This window comes from Plasmodium sp. gorilla clade G2 (assembly GCF_900097015.1).
Source record: "Plasmodium sp. gorilla clade G2 genome assembly, chromosome: 3".
In the NCBI taxonomy this organism is placed as follows: domain Eukaryota; phylum Apicomplexa; class Aconoidasida; order Haemosporida; family Plasmodiidae; genus Plasmodium; species Plasmodium adleri (nom. inval.).
Window position 1 is genome coordinate 560,669 of NC_041695.1, and position 20,725 is coordinate 581,393.

At 17.6% G+C, this 20,725-nt stretch overlaps 7 protein-coding genes across 7 annotated transcripts; 4 read left to right on the forward strand and 3 right to left on the reverse strand.

Annotated features, from left to right (window-relative positions):
- Positions 1–309: 309 nt before the first annotated feature.
- On the forward strand, positions 310–1,825 carry PADL01_0315200 (inorganic pyrophosphatase, putative; the record flags this gene model as incomplete). Its single annotated transcript, XM_028684459.1, has 3 exons — positions 310–972; positions 1,111–1,173; positions 1,373–1,825. 3 exons carry the CDS (start codon positions 310–312, stop codon positions 1,823–1,825), a joined length of 1,179 nt encoding a protein of 392 aa, XP_028536566.1.
- A 397-nt stretch (positions 1,826–2,222) lies between these two features.
- On the reverse strand, positions 2,223–5,345 carry PADL01_0315300 (conserved Plasmodium protein, unknown function; the record flags this gene model as incomplete). The annotated part of the gene is made up of 1 exon (XM_028684470.1): positions 2,223–5,345. The coding sequence occupies one exon, from the start codon at positions 5,343–5,345 to the stop codon at positions 2,223–2,225; it is 3,123 nt and encodes a 1,040-aa protein (XP_028536567.1).
- Positions 5,346–7,126: 1,781 nt separating this feature from the next.
- On the forward strand, positions 7,127–8,512 carry PADL01_0315400 (kinetochore protein NUF2, putative; the record flags this gene model as incomplete). Its single annotated transcript, XM_028684481.1, has 1 exon — positions 7,127–8,512. One exon carries the CDS (start codon positions 7,127–7,129, stop codon positions 8,510–8,512), a length of 1,386 nt encoding a protein of 461 aa, XP_028536568.1.
- Positions 8,513–9,329: 817 nt separating this feature from the next.
- On the reverse strand, positions 9,330–10,624 carry PADL01_0315500 (formate-nitrite transporter, putative; the record flags this gene model as incomplete). Its single annotated transcript, XM_028684492.1, has 4 exons — positions 9,330–9,354; positions 9,448–9,554; positions 9,686–10,290; positions 10,432–10,624. The coding sequence occupies 4 exons, from the start codon at positions 10,622–10,624 to the stop codon at positions 9,330–9,332; spliced, it is 930 nt and encodes a 309-aa protein (XP_028536569.1).
- A 3,399-nt stretch (positions 10,625–14,023) lies between these two features.
- PADL01_0315600 (HVA22/TB2/DP1 family protein, putative) lies at positions 14,024–15,074 on the forward strand (the record flags this gene model as incomplete). The annotated part of the gene is made up of 2 exons (XM_028684503.1): positions 14,024–14,321; positions 14,713–15,074. The coding sequence occupies 2 exons, from the start codon at positions 14,024–14,026 to the stop codon at positions 15,072–15,074; spliced, it is 660 nt and encodes a 219-aa protein (XP_028536570.1).
- A 1,886-nt stretch (positions 15,075–16,960) lies between these two features.
- PADL01_0315700 (40S ribosomal protein S15A, putative) lies at positions 16,961–17,521 on the forward strand (the record flags this gene model as incomplete). The annotated part of the gene is made up of 2 exons (XM_028684514.1): positions 16,961–17,193; positions 17,362–17,521. The coding sequence occupies 2 exons, from the start codon at positions 16,961–16,963 to the stop codon at positions 17,519–17,521; spliced, it is 393 nt and encodes a 130-aa protein (XP_028536571.1).
- A 693-nt stretch (positions 17,522–18,214) lies between these two features.
- PADL01_0315800 (E3 ubiquitin-protein ligase, putative) lies at positions 18,215–20,190 on the reverse strand (the record flags this gene model as incomplete). Its single annotated transcript, XM_028684525.1, has 2 exons — positions 18,215–19,819; positions 19,975–20,190. The coding sequence occupies 2 exons, from the start codon at positions 20,188–20,190 to the stop codon at positions 18,215–18,217; spliced, it is 1,821 nt and encodes a 606-aa protein (XP_028536572.1).
- Positions 20,191–20,725: the final 535 nt, after the last annotated feature.

Here is a 20,725-nt window from a genome sequence, read left to right on the forward strand (position 1 = left end):
GATTCATACATATTTGTAAGTACAAGTATTGCATATAATATTATAAATAAGAGATAATAACATTTTACGATTTTTAAATGTGAACAATAAGTTTGTTGGATACTTATTAAATAAAAATAAAAATATATATATATATATATATATATTTAAGTGATAATAAGAGGACAAATATTTTTTCAAAGTATTACAAGAATTTATGTAATACATATAAATATATATATATAAATATTTTTATATATATATATATATATTTACATATATATTTTTTATTTTTTGTAGAGAAATTTGGGAGATTATAGTAAAGGAAGAATGGGAAGCAAACTTATAAATGTTGAAGGAAGTAACAATACAGATGAGAATAAATATAATAGTAACAATGTGTTAAACATAAATAATAAAATGAATAAGAATGATTATTTTATAGAGACAAATAAAGAATTAAAAATTAATTTGAATTTTCAAAATAATAATATAATATCCAATATTTTTTCAAATATTAATGTATATGATAAATTAAGTAATATTTTTATAAATAATAAAAAAACTTATATGTTAAAATATAATAATAATATAAATGAAGAAAATTTCTTTATATCATATTTTGAAAAAAAAAATGATAATTTTGTTTCTATATCACCATGGCATAATATTGATCTTAAAAATGATGATGGTACTTATAATATGGTTGTAGAAATTTCAAAATATAATTATATAAAATTAGAAATACAATTAAAAGAAAAATTTAATATTATTAAACAAGATAAAAAAAAAGGAAAACTTAGATATTATCATAATTCCATTTATTGGAACTATGGAGCATTACCACAAACATATGAATATCCAAAACATATATATCAAAACAAATCAAAAACAAATAATGAACCATTATTTTTTAATGGAGATAATGATCCATTAGATATTATAGATATTGGAAGTGTCTCTCTAAAAATGGGTCAAGTAGTACCCGTCAAGGTAACAAAAATAACACACATATATATAAATATAAATATATATATATATAAATATGTAGATATATATTTTATATATATAGTACCATTTTATTTTATTTTATTTTATTTTATTTTATTTTATATTTTTTATTTTTTTAAGATATTGGGAGCATTCACACTAATTGACGAAGGAGAACTGGACTGGAAAATTATTGCCATAAACGTAGGAACAAATAAAATATGTTACATAATAATATGATTTTTTTTCAAACAACTATATCTACCTTTATATATATATCCCATATGAAATGATAAAATATTTTTCATTTATCTTATATTTATTTATATTTATTTATATTTATTTATATTATTTTTATGTCCATTCACCTATCCCCTATATATATTTTTTTATATATTTCCAGAAAGAAGATAAACACTATGAAGATATAAACTCCTTAAGCGACATCGACAAATACTATCCACATACTCTGAGTTTATTACTTGAGTGGTTCAGATCATATAAAATGGCAGATACAAAGAAATTAAATCTAATATCTAAACAATTATATGACAAAAAAGAAAGTGAAGAACTTATAACTAAAACGCATCATTATTATTTAGAGTTTCTACAAGATGTAAAGAAATTAAAAGAAGAACACATTAAAGAGAATATTAAAGAGAATATTAAAGAGAATATTAAAGAACATATTAAAGAACATGATTATACAAATACACAAAATGTACAATCGAATTATGATAAATTAAATAATAATGACGATGAAATTATCGATAATAATCTTCTGGAAGATATTAATATAACATACTATAAATCTGATAGTTCTTACAAGCCAGATCTCAACATATGGACACCATAAAAAAAAAAAAAAAAAAAAAAAAAAAAAAAAAAAAAAAAATATATATATGTATATATATATATATATTTTATTTTTCCATATTACGTATAACTGCTAAGAAAAAAAAAAAAAAAAGGGACGTTATGTTTTCTTAATATGTATAGGAATATAAAAAAATAAATAAATGCACAAACATTCAAAAGGTTCTCAATATATTTATTTATTTATTTATTTATTTATTTATTTATTTTTTTATTATGTGCGTGTTAAAAAAAAACTTTAAAATGTTAACATATACAAAAAAAAAAAAAAAAAAAAAGAAATCGCAACATATATATATATATATATATATATATATATATATACATATATACATATATTTTATTTATGCTAAAAAAAAAGAATTTTTTTTTCCCTCCTATGATGATTTAAATATAGACCCCCACATATACCTATGATTGTTATCCTTATATATATTATATACCAAAGAATATTTACTCTTTATAAACCTTTGTATTTCCTCATCTTGTATATTAGTTATATCATATACAGGATATTGCATGTCAATCACTTGGTTTTGAGTAGAAAGGTTATCTTCATTATCTGTCAAGGACCAAACAGAATCTGAAGAATTTATAGGATGATTAAAAACATCCTTTATAATATTATGTTTATTTATTGTTAATGAAAAGAAATGATTATCTATATCTATAAGAATATGTTTTTTTTTTATATATGGACGTAAAAAAAAATATAAAGAAAAACTAAACATATTTTCATGCCATATATAATATTTTGTTCTTCCTTCAATTTTTTCACCTATATCATATCCTTTCATACTTTGTTTCTTTTTTATATTATCTGTATATCCTCTACTACATTTATTCTCACTCATTTCTTTTTTTAAATTTTCAAAATATTTATCAGTCTTCTTTTTATGATGCTCACTTAATTGAGGATATAAATCTTTCCACATATAATGATCTGGATCGTATTTCATTTCGTTTTCTAATTTTCTTAATAATAAATCACTTTTTATTTCTAATTCTTTTCTCCTTTCATATTCTTCAGTCTTTCTTATAATTTCTTCTCTTCTCTTTTGGCTAGCTTCATCCACCACTGCATTGCATGAGTTTTTTTCTATCACGTCGTTATTCTTGTCACTTAAAATGTTTTTGTCACATGCAATATTGTTGTCACTTGCAATATTTTTGTCACTTGCAATATTTTTGTCACTTGCAATATTTTTGTCACTTGCAATATTTTTGTCACTCTCAACATTTTTGTCACTTGCAATATTTTTGTCACTCTCAACATTTTTGTCACTTGCAATATTTTTGTCACCTGCAAAATTTTTATCACTTGCAACATTTCCATCCTTCAAACCAGCGCATGACACATACCCTGAATTATTTAAAACATCCTTTACATTATTATTACTAGAACCTTTTTCAACTTGAGTAGTATTTTTTTTTAAAGTACCATTTTTATCATCATTTATTTTATTTATAATTTCATCATTTGTGTCATTAGTTATTGCGTTAGTACTATTAATTGGGTCCCCTAAAGTAATAATATTATTTTGAGGATTCTCCATGTTATAATTTTTTAAAAACATATTTGTCTTTTCTTCATTCTCAAACATATTAGGAGTAATACCCATCCATTTTTCATTGATACCATATATATTACATAAATATAATTCCATTTTAACCCATTCTTCATTTATTATAACATCATATATATTTCTATCATCATTATTTGTAGGGTTATCATTGTAGTTAAATGTATGAAATAATAAATTATTTTTAATATAAAATATAGCCTTTTCTAATTTTTTCATTGTTAATATACACTTCTGAATAATATGATGACTATCTATTAATGGGAACTCTAACATAGTTGAATTTGTTTTTTTATTATTTAAAATAACATTATCACTATAAGTATCATAAATATTAAATTCTATAGTAACATTAGATTTCATATATCTTTCTTTATCTATATAATATTCTTCATCATAAAGAAATAATTCCTGTGTTAGCGTGTCTTTTACTCTTTTATCGAAGTAATTATTATCTAACATATTATTATTATTATTATTACTACCATATGTGTTATTATTATTATTATGTAACATATTATTATTTATACTATCACATTTATTTATGTTATCCTTTTTTTTTCTTTCCATATATTCATCCTTCTGGTGTAAATCCTCACCTTCGGTTACCAACTGTTTTAATATATTTCCTTTATAGAGAGAAAAAAAATATTTACTTAAATTTTTTTTATTATACAATTTTAAGCTCTCCATTTCATTATTCAGTTTTTCATTATTTTTATCAAAAGAAAAAGTATTTAAATACTGTACATTTCTATCTTTACTATAATTTGTTGAAATATCTTTTTCTATAATTTCACTTTCAATTTCGTCCTTTTTTTTTTTTTTGGGGGGGGGGGTGTTTTCTCCTTTTGTTATATCTTCATCGATATTAACATCGACCCTTTTATAATTAATATCAGTTTCATTGTGTTTTGTATTACTTTGATTATCACTTGAATTTATTAATTCCTCTTTTTTTTCTTCATCTTTTGAATCTTTTGCATCTTTTTCTTTATCTTCTTCCTCATTTTCTACCTTATCTTTTTGTTGCTTCATTTTTTTTCTTCGTTCTATTTCTTTATTAGTATCTACATAAGTAGAATACGTATTTTTCATCCACATGCATACACTATTTACTAATTGATGAGATGTCCTATATATATTATTTCTATATACATATTTTAACATATCATATATTTTTAAATCTAATAACTTATCTGAAAAAACATCTTCATCACCTTTCATTTTTTCAACAATTTTTTTCTTTTTTTCTTTTTCCCTTCTTTCTATTATATCATCTTTTTTTCCTTTAATATATTCTTCTGCTTTCTTCAAAGCACTTTCTAAATTACTATCACTTAGGTGGTTAGGCATACCCTCATACTCAGGATTATTTTCATTGTCATTATTAATTACATTACTAGGAATGTTTTTATCAATTACTGCTTCTGTCTTGTCATTTTGAAAAGATTCTCCCCAGTTATTATCCATGAACACATGGTTATTTCTTTTTTTATTTTCAGCACATATAGATACATTATATTTTAATTTCATTTTCTTATTTATAGCTTGCACATTATGATAAAGGAAAATATTTCCTCTTTGCATCTTTTTGTTTGTTATATAATCAACTATACATTCATTTCTTGATACATTATTGTAAGTATTAGAACGACCAAGTTTATTATTAAAAGGTAGAAATATATAACCAAGGTTTGGACGATAAATATATTTTTTTTTTTTTTTTTTTTTCCTACCTATATTATTATATTCATTATTATAATAATTATTATAATAATTATTGTTTCTATTAAATCTTTCTTTCAAAAAAATGGAATAATGAGATTTCCATATATTGTTTTTATTTACATTATTACTAAAGTCAGAACATAATATAATAAATATGATTCCTATAAATATATATAATTTGTTCATTATATATAACTGACTGTTATTTTTTTTTTTTTTTTTTTTTTTTTTTCTCCTTATTCCATAATTATATACCAGTACATATTTGTAACAAAAAAAAAAAAAAAAAAATAAAAAAATAAATATATTAATTTATACTATATATTATATATATATGTATATATATATATATACATAATTTTGAAGCCATTGGTAAATATATTTTTATAATTTTAATTTTTTCTACCTCTTACATCTTATAAGGAATAAGAAAAATTAAATAAAATAAAATGATAATTTAAAAAAATAACATCTTTTTCTTAAATATTATAAGGAATGAAAGGTGAAATTAAAATATATATATATATATATATATATATATATTTATATATATATATTTCATCATATGTGTATGGTTTTATTTAATATATGAGGAATATTTTAAACATAATTATATGAGTGTAATAATATGTAAAGAACCTACATATTTGCAATATTTATAATTTTAATAATATAGTAATCTTTATTTTTTATTTTATTTTATTTTATTTTTTGTGTGACTTAGATAAGAATATATTAAAACATATAAATTATATATATATTAACATGTTATAGTCTTTATTTGTGAACATGTATAATATTTAGATGACAAAATTTTAGTAAATATTTATATATATATATATAATATGACAGACATATTGTTCATTTATTTAAATTAAACTTATTGCGAATGCTATATATATATTCTCAAAATTCATAAAAGAAAAACACCTTCATATTTAATTCGAAATATTAAATGGAAAATTTATATTTGTTTATAATTATTTATAAAAATGTGAAGAATGTTAGATAAAAGGAATGACATATAACGCACATTTAAAAAAAAAAAAAAAAAAAAAAATATATATATATATATATAATATATATATATATATATATATAATATATATATATATATATATATATATATATATGTATACGTGTAAATATTTTTTAAATGTATTTCATAATTTACACATAAATCTTTCCTTTATTCATATATATAATATATTATCCATGATTTATTAAATAATAATAAAAAATATGTATATATTATTTATATATGTTATGCATATTTTAAATTTACATGTTCAATTATTGTGTATTAATTATTAATGTCTGCTGTTTTTATGCAATTAAATATATAAATATAAATAAATATATATATATATATATATATATATATATATTTATATAACAAAATAAACTAATTAAATAAACTAATAAAGTATTTTCAAATAACATATATATAATATATTATTTTATATATATTATAAAATATGACCTTTTTATAACTTATTTCTTATATATATATATATATATTCATAATATTTTTTTTTTTTTTTTTTTTTTTTTTTTTTTTTTTTTATATATATATGTTTATGAACAATAAATTGTATGAACAGCCATAATTCTGTATAGCCAAAAAGAAAAAAAAAAAAAAAAAAAAAAAAAAAATATTGCCGTTCAGGTAAAACTACCACATAAAAATATTCAAACATATATACATTTTATGATTGTGTAAAATTTATTTTGAACTACGTAATGTTTGGCATTTCACAATAAAAAGTGTATGATAGATTTATGTTTTCTCCTTTATATTATATAACATGTCTTAAAATATATGATTTTGTAATATAATATTTTAAAAAGAATACATACATATATAAATATATATATATATAAATATATATATATTAATATATATACATATGTATATAATTTATTCTGTTGATACTATTTGATTGTGGCTATTTATATTTTTCACAATGAATAAGATGGGTAGCATTTCAAACGATTTGGTTCCAAGACTTGGTTTTGAAGAGATAAGGAGTGAAATGAACAAATATGGTGTGGACATATATCCAAGTACATTAAAAAATCCGAGTACAGAAGATATACAAGGAGTATATAGTATATGTATAAAATATATATTAAATAAAGATATTGAGACTATACGTATAGAAGAATATACAGGAAGTTTAATATGTCCAATGCCAAAAGTTGATGGTTCTGATTTAATGGGTAATGATGGTAAGAATCATTTCCAAGCTATTGGTAATTTAAGATTTATTCGACATTGTGAAAAGATTAATAAGATATTAAATTTAGATAACATTTTAAGTTATATATTTAAACCAGTAGGTAGTCATATGACAAAATTAATAAATTCATTTATACATTATATGAAATATCGAGATCAATTATATAATGAGAATAATGAAAAGATAAAAAGTATTCAAGAAAAAAAACAAAAATGTGATATTTTAGAAAGTGACTTAAAAACAATAGAAAATGAATTAAATGAATTAATTTTAAAACATGAAGATATAAAGAATAATATTATCAAAGAAAAGAATATAAAAAGAAATTATGAAGAAGAAATTATAAAAAATCAAAATTTATTAAATTCACAACAAAGTCTTATAATATCTTTAAATTCAACAAAAGATAAAATCGTTAATGAAACAAATGAATTACTATTTCAATATTCAAGAAATAGACAAAAAAAAGAAGATTTAGAAGATCAAATTGTTCCATCACCTGAAAAATTACAACAATATAATGAAGAATTAAAAGATCTTCTTCATGAACATTTATCTCATTTTGAAGATGATAAAAAAAAAAATGAAGATATGAAAAATAAAATGAATATAGCTGATACTTGTATTAAAAAATTAGTAGATTTATTAACTGCAGTAGATAAACATATTGAAAATACAATTAAATTACATATTGAAAAAAAAAATAATCTTAAAAATATAGAGAAAAAATATAAATCGTTATCAGATGATAAACAAAATCTTATTACAAAAAATACACAACAAGATCAAATTATACAAGATACAAAAGAAAATCTAAAACAAGAACAAATAAAATGGAATCAAAAAATTAATCATGAACAACAAAACACTATATTAATACAACAAAAAGTAAAAGATATATATCAAAAGGTTGAAGATCTCAATATTAAAACAAATAGAGAAATTAATCAAATTAATAATATTATCAAACATATACAAGATATTACTAATAATTATAATAAAAATATTCTTCTTATATGTGAACTTATACAAAACACAAAAAATTCTCACAACATTCTTACACAAAAAGTAATCAACAATATAAACACAGGCATCAGCGCAAACATGTGATAGAAAAAAAAATATATATATATATATATATATATATGACATGGTTATTATGTATGTATTACATAATATTAAAATGCTTCCTATTTGTTTATTTATTTATATATTTTTATTTTTTATTTTTTATTTTTTATTTTTTTTTTTTTTTTTTGATATTTTATTGTGGGTCTACCAATTTCAAACTGATAATAGCCACAACGTTTTAATAATATAAAATAAATAAATTATTTGTTCATACAAGTTTGTTTTATCATTATATTTCCAAATATTGTGATAATACAACACAATACCTTCAATTCGTATTATAAATATATATAAATATTTATATATTTTTGTTATGAATGAATTCATAGTTTAAAATAAAATTTATATGAACAACATGACAATGTGTAGGAATAAGTAAATTTAAAAAAAAAAATATAAACATAAAAAAGATAAATGAATATACACACACATATATATATATATATATATATATGTTGTTGTAAAATATGCAGGGAAAAAAAAAAAAAAATTAATAAAATAAAAAATAGAATATACATTATAAATAATTCATTTGTAACAACATTTTTTAATAATCTTGTAATTAAATAAAAAAACATAAAGACAATAGTATATATAAAATAATGAGATATTTTTATTAGTACTCGTAAATTAACAAGAAAAAATCATTAATAATAAAAACACCCAAAATAATTATATAATCATTTATTTATTCAATATATATATATATATATATTATGAAGGTTATATTTTTTATTTGTAGATTATTATTTATATCTTCCTTTTGTAACCTAAAATGTATTTATATGCCATTATCTCAATTGCGTAATTCAATAGATAAACTAAAAAAAAAAGAAAAAAAAAAAAACAAATAAATTAAAGTAAAACATACAAATGTGACATAAATATACATTACATATATTATGATGTATTACCTTTTCATTTGAGCATCATTGCCATCTCTTTTCGATCTTTCAAAATTATAATAATGCTCTTTATAAATATAATATAATGGTAAACCCAAAACAATTGCACCGGCAATCTACAAAAATAAAAAATAAAATAAATAAAATGAAATAAATTCACATAATATATATATATATATATATATATTTATTTATTTATATATGTGTATATATTTCCTTTTTTTTCATTTTATCTTTATAAACTTACATAATTTCCTAACAAGGTGGGCAATAAATTTTTTATATATGCCTCATAAAAAGAAATTTTTGTCTTAACCATTAAAGCAATATTTAGTGTGTAAATATTAGCTATAATGTGTTCATATCCTGCTATAGCAAAAGCATAAACAGCAAAGAATACACTGAAAACATAACCAGCACCATCTTTTAGTGTTAAAACAAAATATACAGCCAAACATACAAATATGTTACAACCTATAGCTAAAGCTACACATTCAACAAATGTATGGTGAACCTTTTTTTCAGCTATATCATTTAAAAATTGAAAAAAATGATTTTTTTCTATAACATTAACATTCGTAAATGCTCCTGATAAATAAGAAACAAAGAATGCAAATGCTACAGCACCAACATAATTTCCAAATAATGATATAGTCATTACTCGAAAATAATCCAATAGTTTTACTTTCTTCTCATATAATGCTATACTTACAGCTAAAGTATTACCAGTAAACAAATCAGAACCTGTACATATAATACACATAAAAGCTATAGGAAAGGTAAAACCATATACAAACACACTCATAGATGCTCCTACGATTTCTCTTAATTTGTGATAATAAAACAATCCTCCTATAAATTCAAAAAAAAAAAAAAAAAAAAAAAAAAAAAAAAAAAAATAAAAAAAATAAAAAAAATTATAATAATATTAATATATATATATATGTGTGAACACTTGATGTGGATACACTTTTTAATATATATAAATCAAACCTGCAATCCCTGATGCGTGTGCGCACAGTCCAACAAACATACCAGCTAATATAGCTTTTGTTAATAAATTGATATTACTATAATGAGCTTTTGCTTTTCCATATTCGACACATCTAATATATGATTCTTCCCCTCCACAAACAGCTTTTATGCTCACTGGATCTAACACATATTTGGAATTATTTGGTGGCATCTTAATTAAAAAAATAAATAATAAAATTAAATTATATATATATATATATATAATATATATAATATATATATAATATATGTGTGTTCTTGTTTTGGACTTTTTTTTTTTTTTTTTTTTTTTTTATATATAGGTGTATAATTTATGCTCAATTTATTTCACTTTTAATCACAATAATCAAATGGTTACTAACAGAATGGAAAAAAAAAAAAAAAAAGCAAACAATATAATATAATATATTATAATATAAATATAATTATTTAAAAATACAAAAAAAAAAAAAAAAAAAATTGCACATATAAAGAGATTATAAATAAATGTAAAAGCTTCTCTTATAAGTATGCATTCATTCATTAACAAACAAAAAAAAAAAAAAAATTTTTTTTTTTTTTTTCTTTCTTTGTTTTTAAATTTGATTTAATATATTTTACGGTATGTCATATATATAAGTATTTAATCATTTTTATTTTTAGTTTAAAAAAAAAAAATCTATAAATAACTTATATTTGGACTTGTTTTCTTCTTTCTTTTTTATTTTTTATTTTTTTATTTTTTACTTTTTATTTTTTTTGGTTTTTTATATTTCATAAGAAAATTACTCTATATATTATATATAATAATAGACTTTTTTTTTTTTTTTTTTTTTTTTTTTTTTTTGGAACCTAAATTTGCCGAGGTCAAAAAAATATAGCACAATTGGTAAATATGTATGATAAAAAAAAAAAAAAAAAATATATATATATATATATATATATATGTAATATATAATATTATTATTATAAATACATACATATATATAATATAATATGTAATATATTTTTTTTTCTTGTATTTTATTAAATATAATTGGAAAAAAAAAATAAATAAATAAATAAATAAATAAACATATAATTTCTGAACCTATTGTATATTTATATATTTATGGGATCCATCCACTTAACTCAATTGTATAAAATATAAAAATCAAAAAATAAAATATAAATATAATATATACTTAAGTATATTTATATATATATATAAATATTGTATATTTATGTATATATATATATATATATTATATTATATATATTCATATATATTGTTTAACTTTTTTTTTTTTTTTTTTTTTTTTTTTTTTTTTACAAATTAATAGTTATATTTTTCATATTATATATATATATGTATATATATATAATATATATATTTTTCTCTTATTAAATATATTTAATATTTTTGTTATGTAAACATTCTACACTTTTGTTTATTTTTTAAAAATATAAAACATGTAATTATTTTTATATATATATGTGTATAAATATATAAAATATCTCCTATACATATATAATATATATATTATATATATATTATATATATGTATGTATAATATAATAATATTTAATGGTATATTATATATTTATATAAAAGTTATAATTGAAAAAAAAAATAAAAAAAAATAATAATTATATAAACATGTTAAAATAATTAAAATCTATATGTTTCTTTTTTTTAAAATATATATATATATATATTAAATATATTCATAACAATATAATATTTAAATTTTTTTTTTTTTTTTTTTTTTTTTTTTTGTGGGTTTGAATCCCCCTTATATGTTTTTCTCTGATAAAATTTGTTGTAGAATAATTTTTATATATTATATTAAAAATATGATATGTTTATTTACTACCCTTAATTTGATTACAAATAAATGTAATATTATATATATATATATATTATATTATTGTTTTGTATTATTTTATTTTATTTATTTTTTTTTTTATGCTATAATATTGTATAATAATACATTTAAGAGAAAAAAGACTGAGAATGTTTAAGGCATCAGTAGATGACTATAAATAAATATGCATATAAATAGATTATAATTAAAAGTGTATCTTTATATAATTAAACAAGGAACATCCGAAATTTAGAAATATATTATAAGATATATATATAATATATTTAGAGATAATTTATTTCCTTATATATGTTATTCAAAAAAAAGAAAAAAAAAAAAAAAACATGCACATGATATTACAAATATATATATATATATATAATATATGTGCTATCTTTTTGTCTTTTTTTTTTTTTTTTTTTTTTTTTTTTTTATGCTATTTTTAAAGAGAGTAATTATATGAACTTTTATTTTTAAACCTTAATTATAGATATAATCTTAAAAAAAAGAATTCATTTAAAAATATATATATATATTATTTTATTTTACAAATATATAATTTCATCAAGAAAAAAAAAATAAGAAAAAAAAAAATATTGTTTTTCTCCCTTACGTATTTTTAAGGATCTTTAATATATTTATATATTTTTTTTTTTTTTTTTTTTTTTTTGCACATTTTTTTCATTTTTTCGTTGTACATAATAATATATATTAAATATAAATTATATATATATATATTAATATACTAAAATAAGTTAATATATATTTTATATTATTTTTCTTTCTCCTTATTTTCCTTCTTTTATATATATATATATCTCAATATATTATGTGTATATGTTTGTTTATTTTATTATTATTTTTTTTTTAGCATTGATATAAATATATCTCTAATTATATATATATATATTATATATATTTCCTTAATATTAAATATATTATATAATATTTATATATTATATATTATAGCTATAATAAGAAAGGAAGATCATTTGTATAAATAAATTTATAAGTATATTCGTATATAAGTCAAAAAAAAAAAAATTAAGATTATATTTTATTTTTTTCCCCTTATTTTAATAAATATAATTTTTTTTTTTTTGTTGCACTTTTGGAGTTTTAATTTTTATGATATAAAAAAAATAAAACATATATAATATATATATATATATATATATATATATATATATATAAATATTTATATATATATAATAAATTAGTGTGTAATATATATATTATTCATTCAAAAGAAATAATTGTAAATAAATTTCCAACATTAAGAGTTCGAGAAAATTAAAAAAAATTCTCTTTATTTATTATTTTTTTTTTTTTTTATCTTTTTATTAAATTTGAATGAAAAATAAAAATATAAATAAATAGTTCTTATATATATATATATATGAACAGATATATATTTTTGGTTGTGGATAAACACATATTTATATATTATAGTGTAAAATATAATACTTTCTGATTATTTTTATTAAGATTGAGTATATTTAACATATTAAAAAATAAATATACATACATACATACATATATATATATATATATATATATATATATATATATATATGTACATTTAATTTGCATATGTCAAACATAATATTTGTATGTCATCAAATAGTTTATTTAACATTATAAATATCAATAAAACAATATATATTTATATATATATATATTAATTATTTACAATATTTAACATATATTTTTTAATTGTATACAAAAAAAAATTATATGACAAAATGAAAATGACCAAGTTGTATAAACATAAAGATGAAAGGACCAATACATCACTGAATAGTCTTAAAAGAATATCATCAAACGTTTTTAGTGATAAATTAAATAATTTAGATGTTAGTAGAGTATTTAACAATATAGATGATTATGTTAAAAAATATCCATTCTTAAATAATATAGGAAAAAAATTTGGTGTTAAACCATCTTATATTATCGTACCTTTTTCCATATTTATATTTCTTTCTTTAGTTTTTGGATGGGGTGCTGCAATTATTTGTAATGTCGTTGGCTTTGCTTATCCGGGTATTAAAAAAATAAAATAATAAAATATACATATATATAAATATATACATATATATAAAGAACATTTTAAATGTCATATAAATTTATTAATTAAAATACACATCTTTTATAACATATTGTGAATATATAAACACTATTTAATGTAAATATTTTGTACATGTGTGTGTCAATCAATAAACATATATATATATATATATATTTTTTACCTGAACAAATTTATATACATATACATATTTTTACCTTGCGTGTTCATAAAAATATATCAAATTTACATGAACGTGTTCATGCAAATAAAAATATATATATATATATATATATATATATATTTGTCTATACTTAATATGGCCATTTACATATAACCCCCTTTTACAATTTGTTTATGACTTTACAGCGTATCAATCCTTCAAAGCTGTTGAATCTCAAAGCAGAGAGGAAACTAAATTATGGTTAACATATTGGGTGGTTTTTTCTTTGTTTTTTTTTATTGAATATTTAATTGACATAATATTATTTTGGGTACCTTTTTATTACCTAATAAAATTGCTCTTTCTTTTATATTTGTATATGCCCCAGGTACGAGGAGCAGTAATGGTATACAACTATATAATTCGTCCCATTTTATTGAAACATGAAAAAATTATAGATGACACTGTTCAGAAAATTAGCCAAACGGCAACTAGCCATTTAACTCAAATCACAGGAAATTTAACAGAGAAGTTAGTACAGGAAGGAATAAGAAGAAGACACATATGAATAAAGGAAATAATTTATTATGTATAATATGATTAAATAAATATAGAAATTTGAATAGTGACAAGAATATATAAACAAAAAATAAATTAAGAATTTACTATAACCAACTTTAAAAAAAATGCACAGTTCAAAAATTGTTGGAAATAAATAAATATATATATATATATATTTTACCTATTCATATGGCATATCTAAAGAAATATATATAAACGAAAAATAAGAGCTCTATCACAGTATGACAGTCTTATACATTTTTATGTAACATTTTTTTCTTCTTAAAATCATTATCTAGAAACCAATTTTTTTTTTATTATTTTTATTTCACATATGTATATAAATAAATAAATAAATAAATAAATATATATATTATATATATATATTCCACTTTTATGTCATTTTTTTTTTCCATATATATATTAATGGTTCATACCCCTATAGCATATATGTTTAATGTTTTATTATTATTATTTTTTTTTTTTTTTTTTTTTTTTTTTTGTTTTTAATATTTTATTTCTTTAATTAAACGTTTTTAAAACTTGTCAGTTTATAAATATATTAATACAACACATAGATATATATAATTTGGATTTTTTCTATGAACAGCCGGGTTATAATTAAATATAATATTATATTAATATTTTACAACATAATAAAAACAAAATTTAAATAAATATCTTTTGTTCTTTTTTTTTTTTTTTATTTATATATATTACAACAATATGGGGGTGGAAAAATGCGTAAAAAAAAAAAAATAAATAAATATTACAAATAGATATGTATATGAAAAATTATTAATATTTAGAAACATTTTTAAAAAGATAAAAATGATTATAAATTTAGATCTTACAAAAAAAAAAAAAAAAAAAAAAAAAGGTATATTATTTATTTATAGAGTGATAATAAAAAATAAAAAATAAAAAATACATAGTATATAATAAAATATATATATATATATAATTATATAATTATATATTATTTGATTTACCCTTAATATTATATATATATATAATATATATAATTTATTTGTATTACCCTTATTCACCTATTAAAAAATATATTATATATATATAATATTTATGGGTATATATATATTATATATTTGTATTAAGCATAGGAAGAAACACTAAAAAAAAAAAAAAATTAAATAAATATTAATTAAATATTTATAATATATAATTATATTTTAATTACAAATATAACATACATATAAAAAAAGGATTGATTTTACGGTTTATATTTTATATACATACAACATAATATTATATATATATATTAAATAATAATTATATGTAAAATTATTTTTCATAATATAAAATAAATATGTTTATATATATATAATAAATATGTATTATATAAAATTCAAGAAATTTACTTTATAAAATTTCTTTATTTTATTTATACTTAGGAAAAAAAAAAAAAAAAAAAAAAATTAATTTTATTTTTCATTTTTGAAACATATATTTTTATTATTATAATTTGCTTAATTTTTAGAAATTTTTTCTTTTGAATAATTATTTTTTCTTATTATAAGAAAAGAGGAATTAAAAAAAAAAAAAAAAATAATAAATAAAACTAAATTATTTAAAAAAATATAATAATAAATATAAATTTTTAATTTTAATTGTAATTCAAGGTAATATATAAATAAATATAAAGAAAAAATAAATAAATATATATATATGTATTTATGTATTTATTTATATATGTATTTATTTATGGATATGTTTAAAATATATTTTTATAAAAAGAATAATATGATATATATATATATATATATATATTATTTTATAGAGAATAAAAATATTAATATAATATATTTATTATTACAATAGTGTGGTATATATAATATATAATATGTATAAATATATTTTCTTTCATTTTTATAGATGGTACGAATGAGCGTTTTAGCTGACTGTTTAAAAACCATAAACAATGCCGAGAAAAGAGGAAGACGACAAGTTTTAATAAGACCTTCCTCAAAAGTTGTAATTAAATTTTTACAATATATGCAAAAGAAAGGATATATAGGAAGTTTTGAAATAGTTGATGACCACAGATCAGGAAAAATTGTTGTGAATTTGTTAGGAAGAATAAACAAATGTGCCGTTATATCACCAAGGTAATATAAAAGTGGCATATATTATATATATATGTATATATGTGTATATATATGTTTATATATATATATATATATATGTGTGTATATATGTTTATATATATACATATCATTTTTTACATAATATTAAATATGAATACAATTTATTCTTGTTGTTTTGAATTTATTTAGATATGATGTTAAGCTTGATGAAATTGAGAAGATTATTACTAGCATATTACCCAGTAGACTTTTTGGTCATTTAATTTTAACAACACCCTATGGAATTATGGATCACGAAGAAGCTAGAAGAAAACATACAGGAGGAAAGGTCTTAGGTTTTTTCTTTTAAAAAAATAAAAAAAATAAAAAAAAAAAAAAAAAATGAGAAAAAACATATAGATATTATATTATATTATATGATATAATGTAATAACCGTTTAAGTGTATTTTTAAAAAAATGTATATTTGAAAAAATATGGATTATGTGTATATATTATGTTACAACCTCAAGTGTAAGATAAACATGTATATGTATATATATATATATTTATTTATTTATATGTTTATATTTATATATGTTTCATCTTACATTTTTCCTTTTTTTTTTTTTTTTTTTTTTTTTTTTATTTTTTAAAAAAAAGAAGCTGTAAATGAATAATAAAATTAGCCTTTTCACATAAGTGATAAGAAAAAAAAAAAAAAAATATATATATATATAATATATATATAATATATATTTATATATTTATTTATTTATATTATATAAAAAACTTTAATTGAATTGAAACAATTTAAAATTAATAAATTTTTTTAATTTAAAAAAAAAAAATAAAATAAAGAGGTACATAAAAAAAAAAAAAGATTAAAATATACAAATTAATAAATACATATATTAAAGCAACAACAAAAAAAAAAAAAAGAAAATAAAACAACACAAAACAAAACAAAACAAATATGTATACATATATATATAATATATATATATAATATATACATTTAAAATTTTTTTTTTTTTTTTTTTTTTTTTGTGAGGTTGCATATTTTAAGTATCAACCCGCTCAACATTTTTTAAAGGAAATTTTATAAAGGATGTAAATAGACATCTGCAGATAGGACATTTTTCTTGTCTTAAAGATTTCATACAATCATAACAAAAAGAAGAATGTCTACATGGCATTAGTAAGGTATCTTTATAAGATGTCATACATATTAAGCATTCTTTATCATGTTCTTCATGTCCATATATATCTAGAATATCTACAAATTGATATACTTGATTATTATAATAATTATTATTATTTGATGATGTAATTTTATCTTTTTTTTTTTTTTTTTTTTTTCTTAAATTAACATATTGATCTGAAAGGTTATAACTTAAAACGGATATATCTTTTATAATAAATGGTTTATATTTATCTTTCATTTTTTTGAATCCTACTAATACAATGAGTGTATTACAATTATTATTACCACAACTACTAGTCGTAGTAGTAGTAGTAGTAGTTGTAGTTGTAGTTGTTGTGGTATTTATTGTTGTTGAGTTTATATTATTATAATTATTCTTTATGTTTTCTTTATTTCCATAATATTCATCCGTAGGTGGTACATCATTTAAAACAATAATTAGTGGTATTCTTATATTTTCATCAATATTTGTATTATTAAATATTTTGCTTTCATTTTGTAGGAAGACTTTATTATTTTTATATCTATTATTATGTTCATTTAATAAGAAAATATTATTATTTGTTGAATCTAGCTGGTTATTTGCATATGTTCTACTATTAATATTGTTATTAAACATAAGATTATCACTATTATATATATGATTATATAAATTATTATTATTATTGTTATTATTATATATATTATCATCATTAAGATAAATATTATTATTATTATTATTATTATGATTACTATTATTACTATTATTATTACTACTATTTTCATCTTTGTGATTTTTTTCCTTTTCTATACGATTTAAAATATCTGTTACACAAAAATTTTCATCATATGGCATTGTATATGTCATATCAGTACCACTGGTATAGAACGATTGAGATGTTTTATAATAACATGAATGAAAATCAATAATATTTTCCATATAATTTTCATTAGTAATAAAAAAATCATTTTTTTCATTATCTAGCAAAAATGTGGTTGCATCAGATGAATTTTTTTTATTATTTGGAAGTGTTTTAATAATCCCTTCTCTAAAAAAGTTTTTAAAATTATCTATACATATAACAGTATTATTATTATTATTTAAACTATTACGATAATTGATACTTTTATTATTTTCATCATCTCTATCATAATTTAAATTCCTATATAATTCTGTTTTATTGTATATCATATCATTTATTTCTTCTAGTAACACACCAAAAAAAAGTCTAATATATATACAATTTTTTGATGAAAATGTAAATGATATAGAATATTTATAAAAATTATTTAAATCATTACTACTAGAACTTAAATAGTTTTTAAAAAGTTGTATATTGTTATTTATACTGATATTTAAATTTATTTTTTCAACATGTCTTGGAGTAATCTTCTTTTTTATTCTAATAATATCGTTTACATGGCTTCTACATAACATTTTTATGTCGTCGATATATCTGGACATGTTCTTCATATAAATGGCCTACAATAAAAAATTTAAATATACACACAAATATGTATAACACATATATGTAACATATTATATATACACGATTTAGTTATATAACAGATCCATTGATTATTTTTTTTATTATTTTTATTTTTTTTTTTTTTTATTTTTTTTTTTTTTTTGTATACCTTTCTGTTTTTTAGATACTTCATAATATTATATGATAAATAAAACCTAGAGAGTATAGCCAAAGCCCATAAAAAAATTATAACAAAAATAAAAAAACATATTGTATTTAAAAAACTTGAAGTATTAAATATACATAATAATTCTTCATCTTTACAGTTATTGGCCATTACAATATTTTTATACATATCTAAATCATATTCATCTATAAAACTCATTTTCAAATGAACAAATTCGTAACAATTTTTTTTTTCTTATTTTATGCTTTTTTCTTGTTTTTTTTTTTTTTTATACTCTTTTATTAATTTTTATAAATATTGTTGCGATTTGGGTTTACGCATGGCTTTATATATATTTTACAGTATAATATAAGAAAGGAAATATTTATATATATAATAATAATATATACATAAAAATTAAAAAAAATATAATAATAATATATATATATATAATATATTTGTTTCTTTAAAATTTAAATAAAATATATATTATATATAAAAATATTCATTTTTTTGTTTCTTTATTTTATTATTTTATTTTTTTTTTTTTCTATTTTAGAATTTTCTTTTGAATCTATCTATATTTTTATATATTAATATATTCACAAAAAAGAAAAAAAAAATAAATAAAAACAAATATAAAAATATATATTATATATATGTATAATTATTTTTTTGTTTATATATTGTGAGATTCAATTTTTTATATTTCAAAAGGGTATAGTAGTATATATTATATAAATATTATATATAT